We start from the raw sequence: 26,774 nt of genomic DNA on the forward strand, positions 1-26,774 counted from the left end.
GGGTGTAGGGGCAGTCCTATCACAAAGGCAAGGGTTAGGTAAACCGTTACATCCGTGTGGATTTTTTTCTAAAAAATTATCTGACACGGAGAGACGGTATGACATTGGGGACAGGGAACTATTGGCGGTAATCATGGCCTTGAAAGAATGGAGACATCTTTTAGAAGGGACTTTGCAACCAGTTACCATTTTGACTGACCATAAGAACTTATCGTACACTTATCGTCAAAAGATTGTCCGCCAGACTAGCTCGTTGGTCCTTGTTACTTGCTCATTTTAATTACGTTCTGACCTACAGACCTGGTACCAAGAATACCAAGGCTGATGCTCTTTCACGTCAATTCGAACCCAATACATTTCAAGAAGTTCCCATGTCTTCCATTGTTCCCAAGCAGAATATTGTAGCCAATACCAGTTTGAAAGTTCACTCTCCTTTATTGCTCAAAATAGAAAAGGAACAACGCTTGGCCCCCGCTAGTACCCCTGTTGGGAAGTACTTTGTTCCCTCCTCCCTCCAGACTGAATTACTCTCATGCTTCCACGACAGTAGAGTGGCCGGACATCCTGGCATCCACAAGACCTTCTCTTTGATTTCCCAAAGATTTTGGTGGCCTACCTTGCGTGGAGATGCTAGAGAGTATGTCATGGCTTGTACCATTTGTGCTAAATCTAAACAACCTCACACACTTCCGTGTGGCTTACTACAACCTTTGGCTATACCCAAGAAACCGTGGTCCAGTTTAGCTATGGACTTTATTGTCGAATTACCAGTCTCTCATAACCATACGGTTATTCTCACTGTTGTTGATAGGTTTACTAAAATGGCTCATTTTATTCCCTTACCTAAACTACCTTCTGCTCCCGAATTAGCCGTGATTTTTGCTAGGGAGATTTTTCGCTTACATGGAATGCCTACAGATATTGTTTCTGATAGGGGCCCCCAGTTCGTATCTCATTTTTGGAGATCCTTCTGTTCCCAGTTGGGTATTCAATTGAATTTCTCATCGGCCTACCATCCCCAATCTAATGGCGCTTCTGAACGTACCAACCAGAAGATCGAGCAATATTTGCACTGTTTTGTATCCGAACACCAGGATAATTGGATTGATTTGATTCCTTGGGCGGAGTTTGCACACAACAATTTGGTTTGTGAGTCCACTCATACTAGCCCCTTCTTCATGAATTATGTCTTCAACCCCACCATTCTTCCATCGGTATCCCCCTCACAAGGTTTGCCGATGGTCGATTTCCACGTTGCCAATCTGAGGAAGTTATGGGATCAAATTCACCAGGTTCTTGTTCGCACTTCAGCTCTATTTAAACGACATGCGGATAAACGCAGAAGGTCTGCTCTTACGTTCTGCCCTGGGGATAGGGTGTGGTTGAGTACCAGACACTTGCGTCTGAAGGTTCCCTCCATGAAGTTCGCTCCTCGTTTCGTTGGTCCTTACACTGTCCTGCAGAGGATCAATCCTGTTGCTTACCAGCTTGCTCTTCCTCCTGGCCTACGCATTCCTAACTCATTTCATGTTTCGCTGTTAAAGCCTCTCATTTGTAATAGGTTCACCTCGGCCTCGACTCCTCCCTCTTCTGTTCAGATTGAGGGTCAGGAGGAATATGAGGTGAATTTCATCCTTGACTCCCGTATCTCTCGTGGGAAATTACAGTATCTTGTCGACTGGAAGGGCTTTGGCCCGGAGGAAAGATCTTGGGTTCCTCATGCGGACGTTCACGCTCCTCGCCTTCTCCGGGCGTACCAGGCCCGTTTTCCGGCTCGTCCTGGTCCTTTTCGCCCAGTGGGCGTTCCTAAGAGGGGGGGTACTGTCATGGTACCTGCCACTGATACCTATCTCTCCCCCAGCAATATCGGCATGTTTAACGCTTGCCGCAATAACCCCGCCCCCTTTTATGACGCGGCACAATCCCGCCGACGTCACAACGTCAATAACGTCACAACCCGCCAGAAGATTCAGACCAGGACGTTTTGGGGGCGTGGGTATCAATTAAAGAGAGAAGGTATACAAGGCAATCCCTTCCAGTGACTCATTGCCCTGTCATGGTTTCAGCTTGCCTGTTCCCTCAGTGCGTTCTTTATGTTTGGTATTTTGGTTATTGACTTGGCGTATTCTCTGACTTTGCTTATCTCTCCTTCCCTTGACCCTCGGCTTGGATCTCGCTTACCTGTCTTCTCCTTCCCTCGACCTCAGCTCGCCCCTGACTATTCTCTGTTTATGTGACGTTAGTCCGGCCACTCTAAGGTCCGGTATACGTCTATCTATTCTAGTACTCTGTGTGTTGGATCCCTGTCTGGATCCTGACACATACCACCTCTGATGGCAGTCTATATGCTTTCCACCATCTTGAGTGCCCACCAAATCCTTCTCCCTTAGCACTCACTATGCCTCTCGTCCTCTCTAAGCATTATTAAAGTATTAGGTGAGGGGGTCAATTTGTTTTTATTTTTAACTCAAGCCCTATGTGTTTTGAATCTATAAATACACCTATTTTTGTTTCTGCCTGGCCCTTATAAATTCATTGAACACTAATATCATGTGCATGAAGTTGTCTGTCAGCTCCTTGATGCTTGCTCCATATTTGTGTATCCATTCTCCAACAAAATGCTTAGTACTGCATAATACTTTAAGAAACCTGGGATTATTAGTGATACTCAACCATTATTATTATTATTATTTTATTATTTATAAAGCGCCAACTCATTCCGTAGTGCTGCAAAGTGGGATTATTCAGCACCTTTGGAATGAATTGAAACACTGTTTGAGAGCCAGACCTTCTTATACAACATCAGTAACTGACTTCACAAATGATCTTTTGACTGAATGTGCAACACTTCCTAAAGACAGAATGTGACATCTTGTGAAAAGCCTTCCTAGAAGACTGGATGGCTAATATAGCCTAAGAAAGGAGGCCAGTTCCATATTATTGGCCATGTTTTTGAAATGGGATGTCCAACAAGATAATGCAGGTGTGATGGCCAGGAGTCCCCGTACCTTTGACAAAATAGCATACATATTACATAATCATCAGGAAAATTGGGTTTTTGCTGTCTCAATTTTGACAAGTGGTATATTCAAATTGCCAAGTATTTTTTTTATTGTTATTTTTTTTAGAAAACTAGAGCTTAAATAAAACATGCTTACATTTCCACTACTAGCCATATTGCACAGGTTAAAACTGTGTTTAATATTACATAATTTTCTTTCTTTATGTCCCTAGACAATTGGTCTACCATTTGCAAAGACCAAAGTCTAATTGTAGTAATTAGCCAAACAACTTTAAGACCTTTTTTCTTTTATTGAAGATCACTCCTACTAGGCAAACTTAATTTTTTTTTTAACAGTGCCTGCAATATACATCTACCCATAAAAAGGCTAAGTGATACTAATCTTAACCGGATTTACGTCTTGAAGTGTTTCCCTTTAGAAATGAGTAAATTGAGCCAGGTGCCTAGCCTTCATACTTGAGTTAATACAAAGTGACCATTGACCTTTCATTTTATTGTGGTAAAAAATAGCAATAAGTAATTATTTTCTCTCTAGCACAACCCTCCTTGGTTTTACATTTAGTTTATTTCATGAAACTAATGTTTCCTATTTAGAGGCCACTTTGATATGAGTGTAAGCACATCTGAGAGATTCTGTGATTATGCAAAGCAGTCTATCAATAAACAATGATATTGCAAAGCTCAACATATCTTAAAGGGACACCACATCCAGGAAGTTGTTTTAAAAAAAAGGATAATGTATTCAAATTATGAAATATTATATATTGTAAAAATATTTTAAGGGATACTCTGAGCCCCTAAATAATTTACCTTAAAGGAACACTAAAGCATTATGAATACAAACTTGTATTCCAAAGCATTAATGTCCCTGTCCCTAATTGTTTTAAGGTTCCCTCCTCCCACACTGTTTGCTATAACATTTTGGAAAATTTACATGTTACTTATCTTTTTCCAGCACCAAAGGTCTTTTGGCATTGCTTACCTCTTCGCCCCCAGTGATGCCATAGAGGAGGCATGGCCCAATTTATGGTTGATGGTCCAATCCAATGCTTCTTATAGAACACGCACATCTAAGCTTCCCCATAGGAAAGCAATTCATTAATAATGTACAACTGAGATTTAAGAAAGAGGCTCCACCAATATCCTGTAAGGGTTTACGGGATGTGTGGTTTCACCATAGCCATAGTTCCATACTTCTCGCGTAAGATGAGTTTGGCTGCTGAATAAGTTGATGGCAACCATGCGTCATACAGCCAATTCATATCAGTTTAATAAAATGCATAAACATTATTATTTTTATACTTGATATATTAAGCGCCAACACATTCCGCAGTGCTGTACATGGGTACAAGTAAAAACAAAATATATAATCTGAGACAATAAAAAATGTGACAATCAAATACAGGAGATGATGAGAGCCCCATTCCCATGGGAACTTTGAGATGTTAATACAGAGTGAGATGAGGGCATTTTTGGGGAAAGTGGAATGCATTAGTTACTGTGTTGAGTGGTATGCATCCCTGAACAAGAATGTCTTTAACCGAAGGCAAACTCAGGGAAATTTTGACTGTGTGGGGAAGTGCGTTCCAGCGTCTTGGTGCCACATGAGAGAAGTAATGCAATCTACAATGGAAAGAGTAGAGACGTACTGGATACCGCACTCCTCAAATAACCCAGGTGCTCTGTAGCCGGGCCTGGCCATGCCTCCCTTCCAACATATGCAGAATAAATAACGTTTCAGGCACTCTGGGATAACAGAAATAGCAACTTTATTGGGGCAAAAGCAGCAACGTTTCAACCCTACCGGGTCTTTATCAAGCTTGATAAAGACCCGGTAGGGTTGAAACGTTGCTGCTTTCGCCCCAATAAAGCTGCTATTTCTGTTATCACAGAGTACCTGAACTGTTATTTATTCTGCATACAATGGGAAGAGGTGATAATAGAAGATGCAAGATGCAGGTCATTGTTATACCTTAGGGGGTGCGCTGGATTATATTTGTAAGTAAGTTAGTAAGTACCGGAAGTGGGGAACGGCATTAATAAGGGCTTTGTAGATAAGGGTAAGAATTAAGAATTGAATTCTGCTGTGAATGGGAAGGCAGAGAGGTGCAGCAGATACGGAACAGGTAAGGCCTTGCAGAAGCATTCAGGATGGACAGAACGGGGTAGAAGCAAGAGAGAGAAATGCTAGTTAGTAGGTTGTTGCAGTAGTTGAGATGAGAAATAACAAACATGTTCACTTTTTTGTGTCTAGTGTAAGACATATTGCTTTATTTATCTGTCTCTTGCTTGCATTTTTTTTTACATCGATCTTTTGATCTATCTGTCTAGATTTCTATACTGTAGTATGCAAGCTCGTTTGAGTAGGCCCCTCTACACCCTCTGCTCCTGTGCGTCCAACTCGTCTTGTTACAAATACTTGTCTGCTAGTCCACCTATTACACAGCACTGCGGAATTTGTTGGCAATTTACAAATAATAATAATAATAATATACATCTATCTATTTATGTTTGTCTCTGCATCTGTAGCACAACTCACTGAACCCACTCTTAACCCCTTAAGGACACATGACATGTGTGACATGTCATGATTCCCTTTTATTCCAGAAGTTTGGTCCTTAAGGGGTTAAACAGTTGCCTCGTGTAATGCTAGCCTGCTTTTTCAAATCCAGTTTTGGTGCTTAATGTGTTGATGAGAAATATAACATTAAAAGTGTTTCATACATATCCCCTAGATTGTATGGTTTGTTTTTTTTTAGGTCCTCATCAACCTGTCATTCCTGTCAAAATTTGTATTTGTCTCAGCTGTTAAATTCCTCCCTTTATAACACTGTAAAGCGCTGCAGACTAAGTTATTGCTGTATAAATGGCAGTAATAACATATAACCATGATGATTTATATGCATGTGTGTCACACTGTCAAAACATGAGCTAGCTGCTATTTTAGCAGTAAAGCCATGGTTTCAAACCCTTTAATTCATTACACATTGTTTTCTCCTTTGAATAATTACTTTAACCTTTGACGAATCCACCAGCCATACTGAAACTTTCTAAAACTGAGTAAACTACTGATTTATTGTAATATATAAGTTACCCATGATGCATCCTGACACTGGGAGCGGCCCTGGCAAGTTAGTCCATCTTACAGTTTCTCTTAAAGAACAAATGTCACCTCAAAACGTTTTTTATGTTTTTTTTTTTCAATATAATAATCTTTTCTCAAGTTAAATGCAGTATATGTAAAAAGAGAAAAAAGCTCAATTACCTTTAGTATATGACCAGATCCTTCTGCTGTATACATGCACCTTGGGTCAGCAGTATTTGAAAACCGTCAGTCTCTGTAGTCTTCCATGCCTCACTCCCAGTGCAGAAGCAGGGAATACCATAGAGACTAACTGTTGGTTTTCAACCACTGTATGACCCAGGGTGCTGAATATGGCAGAAGGATCCTGTTATTAGGTGATAATTGTTCTTGAATACTAATATTAACTCACATCTACCCCTTCAGTAATTCTCTTATGGAATTGAAATCTTTCAGCATTCTAGATTGAATACTATTAATTGTGCTGCCACCTGTGTTGGAGGTTCCAGGATCCCATTGGATAACATGTACCTTCATGACTTGTATTGTGTTGTTTACATTACAGATGCCCAAGGTCACTGTGCTAAGAGGTGTTGAATGTCCCTTTGACCAAGCACAACTAGCCCAAAATGACTAAAGGGTATTTTCTATCTTTTCATCGTGTCATTTGTTTTACCCCTTTGCCGTATTTACGTTTTTTAAAGAATGCATTGAAGCAGCATTTGTAATTTACATTTATTTTCTATGGTGGATTTATTTGAATTTGGATTGACACATTTTCTCAAATGCAGTAGGAATGCAACATTGTCCGTTAATTATCATATGGCCATTCTTCCTGAATGCCGAATTGAAGTAGTCTCTGGAGTGTTAAAACCGTCCCCTTTGTGTTAATGTTGGTTTAAGCTACATGAATTCAGTTAATCTATGTTCTTGATATGGTGAATGCGTTGCTTCTTCCTGGACAATTTTTTCCACTACTCTGTGACAAGAAATTCAATCTTTCTGTTTTATGACTCTTTTTTGTGCTCTCTACTTTTCTTTAAACACACACAAAAAAAAATAAAAAAAAATAAACAAACAAACAAACATACTGTCACAGTACTATTGTATGTTGCATACTTGAGTGAACACTATTTACAATGTAACTTTTCTTTTATAGACTTAACAGAATCTGTACGCTTGTTTTTATATTCTAGCGAATACAATCTGGCATTTTAAGAGCATTCAACAACCCAACTACTAAAACCGCAGATGAAGACACAAAGAGAAAAGTCAAAGGTATTATTATTATGTTTTCTTTTTTTTTGCTGCTGTTCCACTTTTGTTTTTTGTTGTTGGTATTATTGTTTTTTGTAGAAATATGTCTGATATTACATTTAAAGTTCTGTGAATAATTATTGTATTTTCTCAAATATGCATATCCAATGTCTAATATAATATAAAAGGAGCTCAGGATCACATTCTCTTGTGCCAGTTGGACTTTTTGTTTAAAGCTGCTACATATTTTCTCCATGTGTGATTATGGTGCAACCTAGTGGTGATTTATGTTTAGGTCCTAATTTTTTTTTTTTTTTTACAATTCTAACTATGCAAGAGCAATGACATTATTATTATTATTGGTATATATCTATTGCCATCTTATTCTACAGCGCTTTACAATATTATAAAAGGGGGAAATTGAACAATAAATGAGACAATTACAAAATGTTACAGGAACAATAGGTTGACGAGGACCCTGCTCAAACGACCTTACAGTCCAGGTACCAAATATGGAGAAAAAAATGTAAGATAAAAGTCTATGTTCAGTAAGCAAAGCCATATATGTTCATACAAAATATAATTGTACAGCATATACATTATATATCTTAATATACATATGATATGCTAAATTAAAGGTCATTAGGTCAACCTGAAGGCACAGTTATATCATTGTTTTATGGATGCAGAACATTTTAATTGTAGTTCTGACAGTTCCAATGATGTGTATTCCACTCTGCTTTTTGTAGGAGCATAAATGTACCATTTAACATTAAAGGAAACTTTATTACTTAGACTTTTGGTCACCTGAGAAGTGGTGTGTAAGGTTGCAACCTGTCCTTTTTCCCATTAAATGCGAGTCTCTTCGTTTCATTCAGCATATGGCAGAGAAGGTGTGAAGATGAACTTAATTGACAACATTTTTGTTGGTGAACTGACGAGCACAGTTATGTGTGAAGAATGTGAAAACGTAAGTTTCAGTTACTAGGTTCAATGGAAGGTGTTCAGTCTGCAATGTCTAACAGATTATGTCACGTATCTAAAAATAGGTGTTATAAGGCGCTTAAAATGTGTTTTAGTGATAAAAAAAACTATTTAGTGATTTTAATTAGCTGCTCTTTCACCTTTAAGTTATCCTTTACATAACTTTAAAAATCTAAAATGTGGAAGTTGTTATCTTGGAGCGCTTAGAGAATTATTGTGAAGGTATCACATTAGAATAATTCACTAAGCGCTCCACCATAACAACTTACATTTTTTGGATTATGTCTCGTGTCTAAATTTCTAGACCCTCCAGTGTGTCTTGGGCGGATTAAAGGTTAATATAAAGTTTCATATTCAACTCTGTCAAATTATATATATCCCTGACTAGACCCTGGTGCCAATTCATCGGTTATCCTTCCTTGCACCAGTTTTGGTAGGGTACTAACCACTGCATACTGGGAACACGCCACTAGACTTCTCATTTTGGATATCTTTTGACCCAGTCGTAAAGCCTTTGTCAAAGTCACTGAGATCTTTTCACTTCCCCATTTTTCCTGCTTCTAAAACATGAAATTCAATAACTGACTGTTCACTTGCTGCCTAATACATCCTACCCCTTGCCAGGTGTCATTGTAACAGTATCATCAATGTTATTCACTTCACCTGTTTTATTGTTGTGGCTGATCAGTGTTTATATATATATATATATATATATATATATATATATACATACATATATTATTTCTCTGTTGGAATAACACTAAGGAAGCAAAGCAATTTACTGCTTCAACTCTTCAACCATATATGCAATGCCAAGATGCATAGAGACACCTAGGGTAATTAGGAGGAATCTCGCTTAACTGAAAAAATTGTATTTCTTTTCACCCTAGATTTCTGCTGTAAAAGAAGCATTTATTGATCTGTCACTGCCTATAGTAGAGGAACGGGTAAGTATGGCATGATTTCTTTTGCATATTTTGATAGCTTGGTGTTAATAAGCATATACAACTTTATGCTGTGTTACTTTGAGTAATGACATATAGGATTCTGCAAGTGTTGTCCAAATAACAAACTGTCAAAATATTGTTTTTTAGACTTATTTAAAAAATGAGTACCATTGTATTAACAGGAAACTATAGTCACCTGAACAACTACAGCTTAATGCATTTGTTCTGATGAGTATAATCCTTTTCGTCAAGCTTTTTGCAGTAAACGCTGTGTTTTCAGAGAAAATGCAGTGTTCACATTACAGCCTAGGGATACCTCCACTGGCCACTCCACAGATGGCTGCTAGAGGTGCTTCCTGGGGCAGTGCTTCACAGTGAGCAGCACTGAGATTCAGTATCTCCACTCTCTGCATGGAGACACTGAACTTTCCTCATAGAGATGCATTAATTCAATGCAACTCTATAAGGAGATGCTGAGTGGCCAGGCCTGTTTGACTTATACTGGCTCTGCCCCGATCTGCCTCCTTGACAATCTCAGCCAATCCAATGCTTTTCTATGGGAAGACTAGACTAAAAGCAAGATTTTGCTATATTAAGGGAGGGCAATGTGTGTGTGTGGGGTGGGGGGAGCAGTGGAGCTATATCGTGCTTTTAACACTATAAGGTCAGGAATACATGTTTCCTTTAAACATTAACCTGATATTATTTTTTTTTATGTCACGTTTCTTTAAATGTATAAGAGCATTGCTGCTGAGCTGCCGTTTTAAGGATCTGGATCAAGAATTTGAAAAACACACATTGTTTTGATCATTTAGAGAACAGATCAAACATTAAAATACTATTTCCTGGCAACACTTTATTAAGCAATATTGTTGTCTGTTTATTAAAAGATAAATATGCAGCAGGTGTGTACAGGAACGTGAACAAAACCAATTAATATAAAATAAAGTATTGGCTATTTAACATTAGCCTCTTATGGCTTAAACAATCTCAATTATGCATAAACGCCAACGCCATTTTTTGTTTATCGTGCCGTAGAGTTTATATTTCATAAATTCTTTTCCTCCTTCAAAAGGTATCAAAACCCATGCTTTGTGGTAAAGGGAACAAGACTAAAAATGCTCAAGAAGAAGAGGATAACACTGTCTGTCACTGTAACAACAACCCGCCAATGAGGAAATCCTCTCTCCCCAGAGACAAAGTATGGAACATGAAACACTACTCCTATGCCTTACACATGCTATATAAACTTCTCAATAATGTAGAACGGGCAGATAACATACACCTGCAAAGTACTTTTGACATAAACAAAGAAAACTTTCTATTATTTTTTTTTCTTTTATATTAACATTTTATTTTTAAATTAATACTTAACGTGACACTCCATAACCCTAAAAGGATGCTGAAGTGCTTTAAGTGTAAAGAGTGTGTCCTATTTTTTAATTTTACAAAAAAGTGTAGATTTCAAAATAAATTGGCACTTTTAAAAATGAACCTTGTTACAACCACCTGGCGGTCAATCAAGCAACAAGTACTGTTGCTCCCTGTGTGTTTAGCTCTGTGGAGCTAAACTCAAGGTACAGGCAATTGGGGGATGGGGAGTGGAGGTTCTAAAGACAAGAGAACTGCTGCTTTTGCAAGCTGTTTTAAGAAATACCCATGAAGAGAAAATCCAGTTTAGTGTAGTGCACTGTTTAGTGAATAAACCTAGGTTTTCTATCAGAGGAAGCTCTAGTGACTAGTGAAGAGGAGAAAATCAAAATAACTTATAGAAAAAAAATCACTTAATCACATTATTATGTTTACCAGCTAGAAAAGCAATAACAGTCAACTTTGTAACACACAGAGTACATGAGTCCACAACAAAAGCCACTGGGATAATAATGTGTTGATATGCTAAGCTAGCTGCCCTTCCTTCACTGAGGGATTATTTGAAAGTTGAAGTTTCCATAAATGATCACAGAATAATAAGAACTTTATTTCTTCTAAGAGCATTTTTGTGCACCATTATCCATATTTGGCTTTAAACCATATGTGTCGATCTTTTATTTAGAGTACAGTAAATGAAGATCCGACACTGAACCAAAAATGTAGTACGGAAGATGAAAACAAGAACCTTGCTGTAATGCAGGAAAAAGTTGATACGTCTGATCTGGATTGTGGAGGAAAAGAGCCATTTTCACTAGAACCACAACATGTACCCCAGAAGGTGACAAATGGCAGCCAGTCTGATAGAAGCGAGAGGGAAAATGGGAGTCCTTTGGAAAGCAGTGGAGATGCAGATAGTGAAGCCTCAGAGTGTGAGAATGCATCAAACCAGATGTGCACCAAAAGAGAGAACCACTGCAGTTTGACCACGCACTGTGCCAGAGACCTTACTACCCCTACAGATATTCAGCATAATACTATGACTGATAAATTGTCGAAGCTGAGCCTCAATTCTATGGCAGAGAATAACAACCCATCTAAAGGAGGTACCTCAGTAAGTTGTACAAACAGCTCATCTTGTCTCCGTTCAAAATGCACATCTCAGAACCCACAGACTGCTTTTCAGACCCTCTCCCACGGTTACTCTACCAGCTCCAAGGAGTGCTCTATCCAGTCCTGTCTCTACCAATTTACCTCTGTTGAGCTGCTAATGGGAAACAATAAACTATTATGTGAGGAGTGTACAGAAAACCGTCTAAAATACCATAGAAAGGTGACTGTTTCAGGTAAGGCGTGTATACTTTCTGATCACCTTGTGTAGAAATGCTGAAAGCAGGGTTATTATTTATTTATTTTTCTGTGCTTAGTTACAAACAAACAGACAAGGGGTTATTTATTTAATTCTTTATTTTTATGTGTTTAGAGTTGCAAACAACAACGACAAGTGTAGGCATGCATTTCAAAATAAACAATACGGCATATGAATAAACAGCACAATGTTTGGGTATAAGAGAATATACAGTAGACTGTAGCTTAGCAAAGATTAATATCCCTAGGTGGTCTCACAAATTATACCCCACATTGAGGAAAGTATTGTAAAGTAAAACTTTGAGATAAGCAAAGAGTAAGGTATATAGCAGAAAGCAATTAGGATTCAAACTAAGAGCTACAGCAAAGGCACAATGCTAAGGCACTATACCAAAAAGAAAGTCACAGGGACCAAACAGATTTCTGCACAGGAGGTCTCCAAATCGGGCCCAATTGCCTGCCGGCTTGGATGCAGTTCATCTCTGTAAGGCAGTCAGGTAGGCATTGTCAGGTCAAGTTAAGTAATCACAGGGTAGTATGGCCGTCCTGAATGCCTGCATGAGGAATAGTTGGGCCCGCTCACTGCCACTCCGGCATGTCGACGGTGTCTCTGCCATATTGGGACCGGACACGTCTTGCTTTCGGCCTTCTGCCCCGTCTCGGTGAGTGTGGGTAGTCTCTGCTGCTGGGGCTGCTGTTTGCATGCGCGCTAGTAGCTTTTCCCAAAAAGCATCGAAAATCAGGGTCAGCCAATCCTGCAGCGATTTGTCGCCACATTCCCTCAGCTTGCAGAGGGACTTCTGGGGTTCAGAGCAGGATCACCACCACTGCTCCAAAGGGGGGGACAGGGCATTAGTCACCCCTTATCTCCGTACAGTATTCTCCGGGTGGGAGTTCAGCTGCCTCTCCCTTCCTCAGTGTGCAATGGCCCGCAGTATGCTCAGGCCCCTCCAAGACTGTTTGCCATAAGCATTGTGGTTGCTAGTAGGCTTGGGCTGCTACACTGTCGAGTTAGAGTGGGAATGGTCCATTAGTGACCCCAAAAACATCAATATCACCCTCATGTGTCTGGAGCTCTCAGAAAACATGTCCTACAGGCATGACAGGGGGTGAGGGGTGACAGTGCTGCTTTATCTAATGATAACAGGAAAGCTTAGTCCCTCCTCAGGTGTCCAACTATTTTTTGCTCACTTGGGCCATTACAGAGAGAACTTAATCTCTCCATTAAAGGCAGTCCAGATCTGCAATTGAAAGTACCCTGTGCACACGAGATACAACAACCTCAGATGATCATTCTGGACAACTTATGGTCTCGTCAGCAAGCTGTAGCTGGACCCCCCTCTAGTCACACTAAGCATCTCTATTTCATACTCTATATATTTAATCTCACACATACCTTGCGTTTCTCTATCAGTTGATTTATTGCATTCCTTCTATGTTACACCTATTTTTCTGTTCTGTGATCATAAATATGAATAGAATACCCGTAGAGGGTGAGAAAAAGAGTTAGAAATAAAAGAGGCAGAAATAAACAAATAAATAGAGAAAACACTTATGAAAACATATAAAAAACATTTACGGTTTTCTGGCATATCCTAAAATGAGAGGTGCTGCATGCGTTTGATTTATTGCATTCCTTCTATTTTATATTCCTTCTATTCCTTCTACCTATTTTTCTGTTCTGTGATCATAAATATGAATAAAATACCCGTAGAGGGTGAGAAAAATAGTTTTTAATTATGTATTGAGTCCACCATGACAGTTTTTCATAATAAAATACTCCTTTTCTCACCCTCTATGGGTATTCTATTCATATTTATGATCACAGAACAGAAAAATAGGTGTAACATAGAAGGAATGCAATAAATCAAACGCATGCAGCACCTCTCATTTTAGGATATGCCAGAAAACCGTAAATGTTTTTTCATAAGTGTTTTCTCTATCTATTTGTTTATTTCTGCCCAATTTATACTTTGTGGCTATTAGGGATTACCTATGGCTATCCATCATAATATGTGAGATTGGAATCTCGGCAACACGTGTATATATACACAACACGTCAAATGCCTCCTTGGTAACTTGTATTACAGAGTAGAAAATACACTATTTTTGCATTTACAAATGTCCAAAGCACATGAAGGGTTAAAATATTAACCGTGCAGAGCTCCACCTATAGCCTCTTACTCACTTGCTAATTGGCAAATAAATATCTAATCAACCACAGAGGCGCCTTATTTCAATTTCTGTCTTATTAGACCTATTAGTTCCCCTGGAAGAGCCTTAAGCATCAGGACGTTACACAGTTTGGCATTGGTCTAGGAGATACGGGATGACATGTATTAAAACCTTTATAATATTACCACCTATACTTTATTTATTTATTCATTCATTTGATTTCATTCATTTTCTTTTCGGTTACTATCTATCATAGCCGATTAGCTCAACGAGATACATTTACAGCCACTTCGCTTTACATTGACTATTAGGCTGGATATCAAAGAGGAGGTGGGGGGGCTAGCATTTTTTAAGGGGTGCCCTCAAAGGCACAACAGATTAGGGAAGTTAGCATTCTATTTAGATTTACCTGCAGGACTTTCTCACTGCTCTATTCAACAATTTGCTATCTTGTTACATCTCTCCCCTCCTGGTTAATTGGATATGCTACAACTGTAACCATTATCTTTTTGTTACTTTATCCTTAGTCAACATTTTTTCCACACATTGCAATGAATGGTGTGATCTCTAAGCCATCACCTATTTAATTATAAATAATTTCAAGTTTTTTGTTATATTTTACTATTTATACTTAGATCACTCATTTATTTTTCTCAAGATCTTCTTTAATATTATTTTCATTACAATCCTTTTTTGTTAAAATATTTTTTGAAGGATTTCTTCCTATTATAGATATCAATTATATCTGCGATTAAGTTTTTTTGATGGTATATTTTAAACAATTATATTAAAAGTGACGTTTTATTTGGGTTACTCCTTGCACAAAAGGGGTTATCTTCTAAATGATTTACTCAAGTGTTTCTTTTGTTTTATAGTAAATTCTACCTGGGGGTTACCCCCTCTCCCTGCCATTATTAGAGTAACCTGACACTTTCTCTCTAGATGGTTACCATTACTTAGTACTTCGTGGTGTGCATGTATACCTGTGTAAGTATGTATGTATGTGGTAGTGTATGTGCATACATCCAAGCAGTCAAACACCAGCACAACATACAAACACACTCTTGCCATCTAACACAAATATTACATACAAACACACCCCTGCATTCAAACTCCAAAAGGATATATAAACACACCCCTTCACTCAAACACAAATTCTTCACACAAATGTACATCCGCATTTAAAAGTGAACATTACATTCAAACACACCCCTGCAATCAAACGCAAACATTTCATACAAACACACCCCTTTATTAAAACACTAAAACTATATACAAGGACCCCTTAAAACATTAACACTATACATTACACTATAGTGCAAGTAAATGCTGCAGAGCTGTACAGATATACAACCTATAAATTTTGACTTTGGGTGCCTTAAAAAAATATTCAAATTTTAAGGACTACTGGGACCTAAAATGTTTGGAATCACTGGTTTACACTTCTAAGCTTGTAGGGACATCTACATTAAGCTGTAGTTCTTCTGGTGCCTAGAGTATCCCATTAACTAATAAATGTATCACCTTTACCCAACGTGTTTCCTGTGATTGTGATACACTGCACATCCATAAACAAAGTATGATACTATGGCGTTTTAATAATTCTTAATAGTTTGTATTATATTCAGTGGTATTGTAGACTTTTCATCTGTTCGCATAGACAACTTTTTTTTTTTTTTTTTTATAGAACAGTTTAGTAAATAAAAATATCCCCGAAGCTCCAAAAACTGAAATGCCTATTAAGTATTTAATAATAAATACTAAATATTAAGGTTTATATCCAATTATATATATGTTACCGCTAAAGTGAGAAATCCGTTAATGTGCACATTACCTAGTTAATCTGCAGATTAACTGATTTGCTCCGTTAATGTGCGGAATCATGAGTTTTCCGCACTTTACCTAGGTAATGTGCACATTAACGGCTTCCGTATCATTAAAGTGCAAAATGTTTGTTTATTTCCCTCGGTAAAGAGGATTTATTTATTAAAAAACATCCTTGCAGAATCTGTCTCACCCTTTCAGTGCAAAAGTTTGTTTCTTTCCCTCGGTAAAGAGGAATTATTTATTACAAAACGTCCTTGCAGAACCTGTTTCACCCTTTCAGTGCAGTCTCTGCAGAGTCGTTCACTTCTCGTCTGAAGGCAGAAAGATTCTGTACGAACCTGTCTTGATTCTTTTGTGAGCAAGTTCCTTTCAATGCCCTCCACCATCAAATTCTCAAAGCATAGACGCATGGCTTGTTGCTTCTCAGAGGGGGGGATGGCTACTAACAATGCTGCTCCGTAAGTCCGAGAAATACTTCTCTCATTAAGGATAATGAGACCAAGGAGAGGTCTGCTCATGGACCACTGATTCCGACAGTCTTCAAATATATGATGATATTGAGAACAGTGGAGAGCATCTGCTGGGATCATTTCAGGGTGTTGCTGCATAATGTGCAGGAAGCGCTCGCTCTCTTTTGCTGGTTTCTTACCAGTTTGGGATAACTGTTTGAAGAGGTATGTGACTATGTGGTCCAGACAAGAACAGAACAGCAGCCTGTGCACACCATGGTGTCCTCCAGAGCTGTGAGCCCCTCAGAGAGATGGAGGACAGAATGATTTGTGCAGTTTAACGAGTGCCTAGTAGGTCATGTGCAGATTATCTAGGTAATTTGCAGATTACCTAGGTAATGTGAGAAATATTTGAGAAACAAAACAATTTTCGGCACTTTAATTGATCGCCCTAGTTAATCTGCAGATTAACTAGGTAATGTGCACATTTACTGATTTCTGCACTTTAACGGTAACATATATTTTTTGTTTCTGCCTACACTCTTGTATACATTTTTGGTGTATTAACTACCTAATGCCTCACTTCCAGTCTTGCACTATACTATACAATGTTTGTTATAAGCTTTGCTCACACTTTTTTGTGCTGCTTATTAGCTTTTCTGCAACTCTACAGTCACACTTAGCATTTATTGTCTCTATCAATGAGTGCTTAAACTCTGCAGATGCACACAACGCATATAAGGAACCCAAGCCCAGTAGTGAGCAGTGTTATTGTACTCAATCCTTCAAAGGAAGGATACTGATGGTACCCAAAACTTGTTTCAGTGTTTCAATTATTGTGGTTTAGTGGAAACCTGAGGAGGAGCCTTGCTGGGGTGCAAAGTGGGTGGAAAAATTATGCATGGTATAATCAGACCTATTTTTCTTGGTCTTTTTTTTTTTTTAAATTACGTAGAGGAGAAGCATGAAAGTGTCTATACCAATGCTCGAAAGCAACTTTTAATTTCTGCTGCACCTGCCAATCTAATATTGCATCTGAAACGATTTTATCAAGTAAGTCACACCATAACATCTGTATAACGCACATTAACTGCAGAATTCTGATCTTAGATTCACAGATACAGTGATAACTACAAATGCATTTATATTTAGTGGAAGGTACACCTTGCTAAGTAATATATGGAGCTATGCCCTCTACTCATGCTGTTTACTTTCCTTAAACATAGTATGATCAGTTCCACAAAGTATATCTGAATGATGGAATCAGTTCTCCATGACTGCAGTCTGTCTTACAGATTACATGCATATCCAAACACCATTAGTACAATTACCTCCCATTCCCTAATACATCATTATTTATTATATGGGATCTGTTCTCACATTTGCATAAACAAAAAATAAATCTGCACTATTGTCTGGCCATCCAGACCTGGGCCTGGCTAATCCCACTCCAATGGTAAAGCAATAAATGTAGTCCAGGCAACTTGAAAAAGATCTCCATTGAGATCGAAACATTGCGTGTTGTTACTGATTTTACAATAAACTGCTGCATTAGTGGTCCAAAATGCCTGGGACTACATGTATTGTCTTACATTTGCATAGGTAAGAGGAGACGACTGCAATACCCAGAATATAGAGGGAGAATTTTGTAGAATGGAAATAACCCCGGCAATATTCATTGTTTTAGTTGTTAGGGCTTTTTCTTCAGTCCACTGTGATATATGTGCTTAAATGCGGTATTCTGTAATAACAAATAACTAACTAATAGCGTTGTTGTTTTTGTTTTTACAACAGAATGGTTTAACTCTACGGAAAATCAATAGACATGTAGACTTCCCTTTCAATTTAGACCTGGCACCATTCTGTTCTGCTTCCTGCAAAGTAAGACAGTGTTACAAATGCCTAATCAGTTGTATTGCCATGCATTGCGGTACTTGTTGTTAAAGATACCTGTATTGATCAAATGGCTACTAATATTTATATGGGCTTAAATGGTGGAAGATAATTCACTTTCTGACTGAGCCTTACAGGGCCATCAGAAAGAAAGGCTTTCAGATAATGTAGGCCATTCAGAGTTTTCTTCTGCATCTGGAGCATGGAAATCATATCTGCAATAATGACAGAGCAGAAGACAGGGAATATCATTAAGTGTCCAGCCTAGTCACCAGTTCAAGTAAAGTAAGCTGTTTACAAACAGCATTTGGATCTTGAGAAACTATTTAGTTAATTGTGCAAGTCATTATGGCTTCTTTGTCATACAACCGATTTAGTGATTTTTCTCTGTATTACTTTTATGCTTTCCTTTTTTTTTTGGCAATACTAAGAATGTGTGTGGAGCGAAGAGCGTTTTCTACAGTCTATACGGAATAGTGGAACACAGTGGTTCGATGAGAGAAGGGCATTATGTAGCTTATGTGAAGATACGGGTGCCTTCCAAAAACATACCTGAAAACAATGCTTGCAATAACAATTTCACAGGTTAGTAATTTATTCATTACGTATACAAATTCCTGCACTATATATATATACACATTTTAGAGGTTTTTTCCCACGCTATTGAGAATCTCTATTTCCTGACCTACCACAGCAGCATCACTAGTGGGTTATATTCCACCACTCAGCTTGCATTGTAGGAAGTAATTATTAAGCCTAATTAAATAAATTCCCCCCTTTAGAGATTGTTTTTTTTTTCTGTCACTCTAGCTGCAGGCTTCCCATTTGGGAATGTAAATTTTGTTTTATGACTTACCTACAATGAAATGACATGGCTGTTGCAGGGGTTTAGCCTCTCTCCTCTGAAGGGTTTAGTTAACAGCGTGTGGTAACAGGACTAACCAAACTGTTAGTACAGTCCACTTCTCTCAACTCATGGAAAGGAGAGAGAATTGAAGGATGGGTAGTGAACTGCGAAAAGAGCTGTTCATCCACTTCAGACAACATAGTCTTTCTAGGTGCAGAGATAAGCATGACAAAAGGAGAAATCTCTCTCTTTCTCAAGAACGAGAACTGAAGTTACATCAGAAAGCGAAGAAGATTCTAATGACGAAATATCAGGCCAGCACAATCATGAGTGTCTTAGACTCCATGACATCATCTATTGGCCTGGTGAGATGGGCACACTGGTACATCAAAGAGCTACAATGAGAATTTCTCAATCAATTCATAATAGAACTAGGTTTGGATCATCTAATAAAAATATCAACCTACAATCAATCCTCCATTCTTTGGTGGATTTCAGAAGCTTTCAGGATGGGCACTGTTCTGGTGGAACCATAATGGATAACGGTGATGACCATTCATTCAATTGGAACTAAGAGCAATCTATATAGTCTTATGATTCTTTACATCACATTTGTAGCACAAGTGGATCCTGATCAGGATGGACAACAAGGTGGCTGGAGCCTATATAGATCACCAAGGTTGGACAAGAAGCAGTGCACTCTTAGCACAAATAACTCCCATTATGTTCTGGGCTGAGAGACATGTTCAAGGGATCAGGGCAATATATCTTCCAGGAATGAACAATGTAACAGCAGACTATCTGAGTTGACATTCTGAAGTAAGAGAAGAATAGTCTCTGAACAGGGTAATCTTTGTAAAAATAACAAGGAAATTAGGTTATCCACAGTTCGATCCAAAGGCCATAAGAGACAACACAAAAGTGGAAAAATGATATTCTCTCAATTACGGCTACAAGGCACAATGTCAAGAGGAGTCAGAGATGGAACTTTCACTTGGGATATGTATTCTCACCCATTCCTCTGATTCTGAACGAGATATGGAGAGAGAACAAAACAATGATCCTAATAGCCACAGACTGTACAAGGAGTTATTGGTGCCTTCTTCTCCAGACATTGAAATAAGAAGGACCTTGGATCTTCCCAGTGATGAGGGACCTTCTATGTCAGCGTCCTATCATACATCCAAATCCACAGAACCTACAGTTAGCAACCTGGCTCTTGAACACTAAATGCTCAAAAAGCAGGGAATTCCATATTCAGTTACAGAAATTCTACTCATCTCAAGGAAGAAATCTACCTCTAGTACTTACCACTGTATATGGGGAATATTCCAGTCTTGGTTGGAAGAAAGAGGCAAATCATTCCAGTGCCCCTCTCACTCAGATGTCCTCAGGTTTCTTCAAGAAGGCCTGAAAAAGCGACTGAGCCAGAACTCCTTAAAGATTCAAGTATTGGCTATTTCAGCTTGAACACATACAAGATGGCCACTTGATGCTATGGTCAATAAGTTTCTTCAAGCCGCATTAAAGATTTGACCTCCTGTTAAAAAGGTAACTCCTCATTGAGATCTTCCTTCAGTCCTAAAAGTATTAACTATAGCTCCGTTGAAACCACCAGAATAAGTATATGTCATGAACCTTACGTTGATGATACTCTTTTTAGTGGCCATTAAATCAGCTAAGAGAGCTTCTGAACTTTATCCAGTGGTCCTCCTCATACTACCTTCTTCCTAGATGAAGTTGTTTTGCATCCTACCCCAGGTTTTCTCTCCAAGGTTGTGACTCCTTTCCATATCCAGCAAGAGATTGTTTTACCAGCGATCTTCCAAGACCCTCATTCTTCCGAAGAGAGAGAACTTTATACACTGGATGGCCATAGATCAATATACAAACAAGGATGTTTGTAAACTGATGAAACCAAGACATGGAGGAAAAAAACGAGAAACTATTTGTGATTCTAGGAGTGAAAATAGGTGAAGCAGCCTCCAACTCCACAATAAGAAGGTGGCTCTCTCTTTCGATTACTAAGCCTCTTACAGTACAGGTATTAAATATTACTCATTTTAATCGACCACACTCTACAAGGGCAATTATTCCAGGTTTCCCAACATCTTGGGAAACCTGGAATAATGTTTCTACAGAGGCAATCTGTAAGGCAGCTACATGGACGTCACGTTCTGCATTTGCGAGACACTATCTGTTGTACATACAGAAATCTAAGGATGTCCTTTTCAGGACGAATGTGCTTTCAGCAGCATCTAATACTTTACCCACATGCAGATGTTTTTGCAGCAGTTTCATCTCCCTCGCTTCTTGCTTGGGGAATCCCCATTAGTGCTGATGCTGCTATTGTTGGTCAGGAAAACTGAAATTCCTTACCATACTTACCAGAATTTTAATTTCTTGGCCATTCCCACAGCCGCATCAAGTCTTTTGGATTTCTAAGGGAGGCTTTATTAAATTAAGCTTAATTGCTTCCTGTTATGCGAGAGATGGAAATTAACTGATTAGTGATGCTGCTGTGGGAATAGCCAGGAATTCAAAAGCAGCTATGCATTACTGTTACTATATGAATACCCATCGTGTTAACAATGGATGTAAAAAAGCTAGTTTAGGACACATTTGCGGCTTTTTGGCAACAATGTCAGATACTTATCAGGAGGATTAATGTTGTTTATCACAAAAATAAACTTAAACACTTCACATACCACTAATAACTGTACTTTATGTGTGCTTGTTTTACAGGTTCCACTGGTGGTGTGCAATCTACATTGAGTCAGTGGGTGTATGTTAGCGATACCCATGTACAGATGGTTTCAGAGTCCCGTGTGCTCAGTTCGCAAGCATACCTATTGTTTTATGAAAGATTGAATTAGATCTTAGATTTTTACACACATTTTCAGACAGGTTTATTTTTCATAAAAGCTTTGCATATTGATATGTCATGTACAATGCAAAAATAAATTAATAAAATAAACATATTAGGCAAAATGTCTGGTCACTTTGTGACCTTTACTCAAATCACAATGCTTTGCCAGAGGTACTACATAGCCATCTATACCTTCCAAAAATGTGTTTTGACTCACTTTATTTACTGATCTATTTCCAAGAAAATGTCTTCACTATTACAATTCAACATGGGCTTCTATAAATTTTCTCTGTACATTCATCCTTCCTTGTTTTCAGACTTCATCATTTATTTTGTGGAGGAAGTGGTGAGTTAACGGAGAAGGTATGCATTATAGACCATGGCAAAGACAGGACTTTATTGAGCTAGAAAACAATTGTCAATGGTATCAAGAAATACCTTTTCTTACAATCGGTAAGGAACACAACACAATCAACACAGGACACCGTTCAGGGGCCTGAAGTATCAATGAACACGTTCAATTCAAACTATAGTGCTACAGTTGAATACTTGAAATCCCTTCTAGATTCATAGGGATTATTGGGATAAGGCAACATTGAGAATTAAATAAAAATTACAGAAATAACAAAAATACAATGGATTGAGATACCTCTGGGATCTGCTATCGTTTTATTGAAATGAAAATTTAAAGTTAACAAATATTAAAATAAATTTGTATTTACATTTTGTATTACACAGCCATGCTACGCTGCTGCCCATCCCATGTCTTCCCCTTAAGGGTTGAGAAGTATGTAGGGGTTAAAAAAAATACCCCTCTCTGTCTCATTAGAGATTTTCTTTTGCCTTAAGCTAAAGCAAGCAAGGTGAATTGTTAGTGTAGGACCCACCTAAGAGGTTTGCCTTGACGTGGCAGGTGGGCTTACATCTAATGGCCATTGGAGTGGAACTAAAAACCTCCATTTATATAATTATGCACAGGAATTTGGAATAGTGCTCAAATAACCTTTTTTTTTCTTTGATTTTAAAAATAAATTTGTTTTATATTTTAATGGTATATTATCAACATTATCATTATCATGTTTTCCAAAGTGACTGCTCATTGGGACACACAATAAAGAATATCAGTGAAGGTTTTTGTAAGTTACCCTTTTTGATATGGTTAATTGTAGATTGCGTGGACCATTGTAATTCATATAGTTCTTTTCAGAGTACCCGGGTTGAATCAATGTCCTGTTTTGTCTATAATTACCATGGCACACTTTTCCATTGCTAGTTTGAATCCTGGTACATCTAGCTTCCGTGCTTTTTTCTGGTGACAGTTCTGACACTACTGCGATGGAGGTTTCAGTAACTAGTCCGGGACGATGCACATGTTTGTACTGTAATCAAAAAAGACACCAGCCTATCAGCTTCTCTCTTATATCAACTCATTTATTCTGCAGTCCTATGCCCTGTCATGGTCTTCTTTAACAAGAGTGTGTTTACACTGTGTCCTGGTTTTGATTCAATTTGTTCCTATTCTGCTTTCTGTAATCAATTGACCTTAAACTTGTTTTGTGGTCTCTCTAGTATCACTTGATCTTCCCTGTTCTTTGACTTTCCTTTACAAACTTGGAGGTAATTTCCACATATCAAGCTCATCATTAACCTGGTGACTCCTAAGTACCAATAATACACTGGTATCGTGTTATTTCGTGCCTAGTTGCAGTTGAACTTACCTGTAGCTCAGCTTGTGAGTGTCTTACCTTGACAGTTCTTCTCTGAACTATGAATTTTGGTGAATTGACCAGGTAATTGCACATTTTAGGCCAAGCTAGCTGAAATGGAAGCAATCTCGACAATTTTTCAACTTGGTTATTTTGGTGTTTTGTTTGCACTTTTTCGCAATTCCAAGTCTAGCACATAACCATGATAAAGGAAGGGAAAAGAGAATGAATAGGATATAAAAAGTAATAATTATGGGAACAGTCAAAGAGGAAGGGAGGGAGCTTGACAGAAAATTGGCAGAAAGCAAGGGACACATTGGAGAAATGTGACACCATTGCCATGGGTGGGAGGGGAGGAAGAAAACACCACAGGTGAGTGGAGGAGAGCGAGGCAGAGTCATAGCTGGGAGAGACCAACAGGCAGAGGAGGATGAGAACAAGGATAGAGTTAGGTGACATGAGACAGGGATTCATATTGAATATGACTAGATAGTGACGGTTTTTCTAAATGAAGAAAACAATGAAATAAAGGTCCTGGCAATTCAAACAACATATTGCATTTTCAGACATACTGGCTACCTATTTGGTGAATTTATTTTACTGCACCTGTATTTGTTTTGCTTTTAATAGACCGGAAACTAGAATCAAAATTGTTTGGTATTCGTTTCACAATAGTATATGCTGGTTATTCCTATAAAGCAAAACTAAGGATTTAAAAATGAATTCCAAGATGTTCTGAACTCAATTATTATGGACAAATTAATATTTTTTGTTTCATCACTGAACCGACTGTCATGATCACTTTCCAATCCAATGCCTTTCATAGAGAAATATTTGGGTCCTACTGAGCAAATGTGGCAGCTGGTAGAAAAGTATTGGATCCTGTGATTTATTTGATGTGTTAATTGTTATTATGCTGCATGTGATGATGCCAAATGTGAAGACCTTTGATTCATTAAGGTCTTAAGGAGCAAGTGCCTCAAGTTGCTGTCAATAGGAAACGACAATGTTTTACATTGTCCAAAAAGGGACAGCGTATTTGCACTAAAGCCACTAAATTAAGATGTGGAATTATTGCTGTTAGGGTGCATGTTTAGGTTATTCCACAAAGTGTTCCTATTGGTAAACTTACTGCATTATGACATTGTGCAGAATTAGCTGCCTTCCCTCATATGAAGGAAACAACATAAGCTTAGGGGATGCCGTGTTGATCATTTGGGGATAACTGTACATATAGCTTGAAGGAGCAGAGTATCTTCAAGACAGGAAGTATTTTATTCTATTCTTTTGCTGGCTATATGGCTATATCACAAACATAATGTATAGCTTATATGCGTAAATACCTGAAGCTGATTCAATCCCTTTGTGTTTGAATTGCAAAATATAGTTGGTTTGGAAATGATCCAACAAAAAATACTTTTGTTATTAAGCAGCATACTAAGAAAAGTGCCGTTTATGAATACAAATACAGCACTTGGCTGATTTCAGTCAAACCTCTTTAAATGCTTTGTAGAGAAATAAAACTATAAATTTGAACATTTGTTAAGGTCTTCTTGAATATTTGCTGTGTTTACGATACATTCTAACTTTAGGAATGTAAACCTGAGTTTAATATGTCAGATATCCTCCGGTGAACGAGCCTCGCCACAGCTACCACTCCACCCCTGGCTGAGATCACCAGTACTGAACATTTAGGAAGGCAGCCGTCATACACCAATCATCACATCCTTATAGAGATGCATTGGCTCAGTGCATCTCTAAGGTGAGCAGTCAACGTTTGCAGGACCACAACCAGGAAGCCCTCTAGTGGCTATCTGAGGGACAGCCACTAGAGGTAGTCATAGGAGGCAATGTAAACCTTGCCTTTTCTCAGGAAACGCAATGTTTACTACTGAAACTGTAGGGACAATACCTTTGTCTCAGAACCACTAGATTATGCTGTAATGGTTCTGGTGCTTGTAAAAACCTTTAAGAATAGCATTACTGTATTGTTTGCATATTCTGCACAAAGGTCAGAAATAATTATCTAATAATAATGATTATCCCCTTCCTGAAAAAGGATTTGTCAAGTTCAATTACATCTTGTTAGTCCTGGAATGCCTTCGATCGCAAATGGGTTTAGTTTGTACAAAAAGATTACCATTATATTTTATTTATAAAAATTAATGTTTATATCTTATAAATGATGTACTTGAGGCAAGTATTTTTTGCATCTTTAGAATGCATTGTGTACATTGTTTCTTTAAATGTTTTTGTGCCTCATAAATAAATATAAACTGATACAAATATGATGTAAATAAAAATAAGAAATATTGTTTGCATAAATGTTGCCTGGGCTCAGTGATATTCAACAACCTGAATACTAATAGAGGATGGATTTATATAATGGCTAACAACTTATATTTATAAATACTCACTAATGTGAAAATTATCTCAATTCACAGTTAATTCAAATACAATTTTGAATCTTCAATACAAATAGCCAATCTGAAAACATGTTTTGAATACAGTTTGACTATTTTGGACTGAAATGTTTAAATTACTTTGAAATCACATTGATTTTCTGCCAAGTTACATTTTCATGATTAAACCAGTGTAACCAGGAGACATATTGTGGTTTATTCACCAAACATTAAATTGTAGTGAATTTCAAACCAAATAGCAAAATTTAGAAAATGGTTACTTGTTTGGAGAAATGTCTCTAACTGATCTATAAATCACAGTTTAGCTTTTTTCAACCTGATTTATTTTTATTTTTTTACCTGAACAGTATAATATCAATTAACCCCACAGAGTAAAAGAAATACTGTTTATGAGGGAGCTGAGCTTTGACACAATGTTTAGAGGAGCTCCTGCGCTTCTGAGCGTTTTCACTGTAAAACAATACATTTAACATCACAAACAAAATATGCTAGTGGAACTGGAGAAGGGGGTGTCATCCTGGTCCCGACAAAGTACAAAGCTGGGCAGTAAGCACCTC

General features: G+C 38.0%; 1 protein-coding gene across 1 annotated transcript in view; it reads left to right on the top strand.

Moving 5' to 3' along the window:
- USP45 (ubiquitin specific peptidase 45) overlaps positions 1-23,192 on the top strand; it is a 110,811-nt gene extending 87,619 nt beyond the window's left edge. The window contains exons 10-18 of the mRNA XM_063443559.1: positions 7,301-7,382; positions 8,240-8,331; positions 9,236-9,292; positions 10,368-10,493; positions 11,346-12,006; positions 17,435-17,532; positions 18,274-18,360; positions 18,804-18,957; positions 21,965-23,192. Coding sequence (XP_063299629.1) covers positions 7,301-7,382; positions 8,240-8,331; positions 9,236-9,292; positions 10,368-10,493; positions 11,346-12,006; positions 17,435-17,532; positions 18,274-18,360; positions 18,804-18,957; positions 21,965-22,095 — 1,488 coding nt within the window. The 3' untranslated portion in view covers positions 22,096-23,192. The remainder of the gene's footprint in view (positions 1-7,300; positions 7,383-8,239; positions 8,332-9,235; positions 9,293-10,367; positions 10,494-11,345; positions 12,007-17,434; positions 17,533-18,273; positions 18,361-18,803; positions 18,958-21,964) is intronic.
- The last annotated feature ends 3,582 nt before the right edge of the window (positions 23,193-26,774 follow it).

Source organism: Pelobates fuscus, chromosome 2 (genome assembly GCF_036172605.1).
Source record: "Pelobates fuscus isolate aPelFus1 chromosome 2, aPelFus1.pri, whole genome shotgun sequence".
Lineage (NCBI taxonomy): Eukaryota > Metazoa > Chordata > Amphibia > Anura > Pelobatidae > Pelobates > Pelobates fuscus.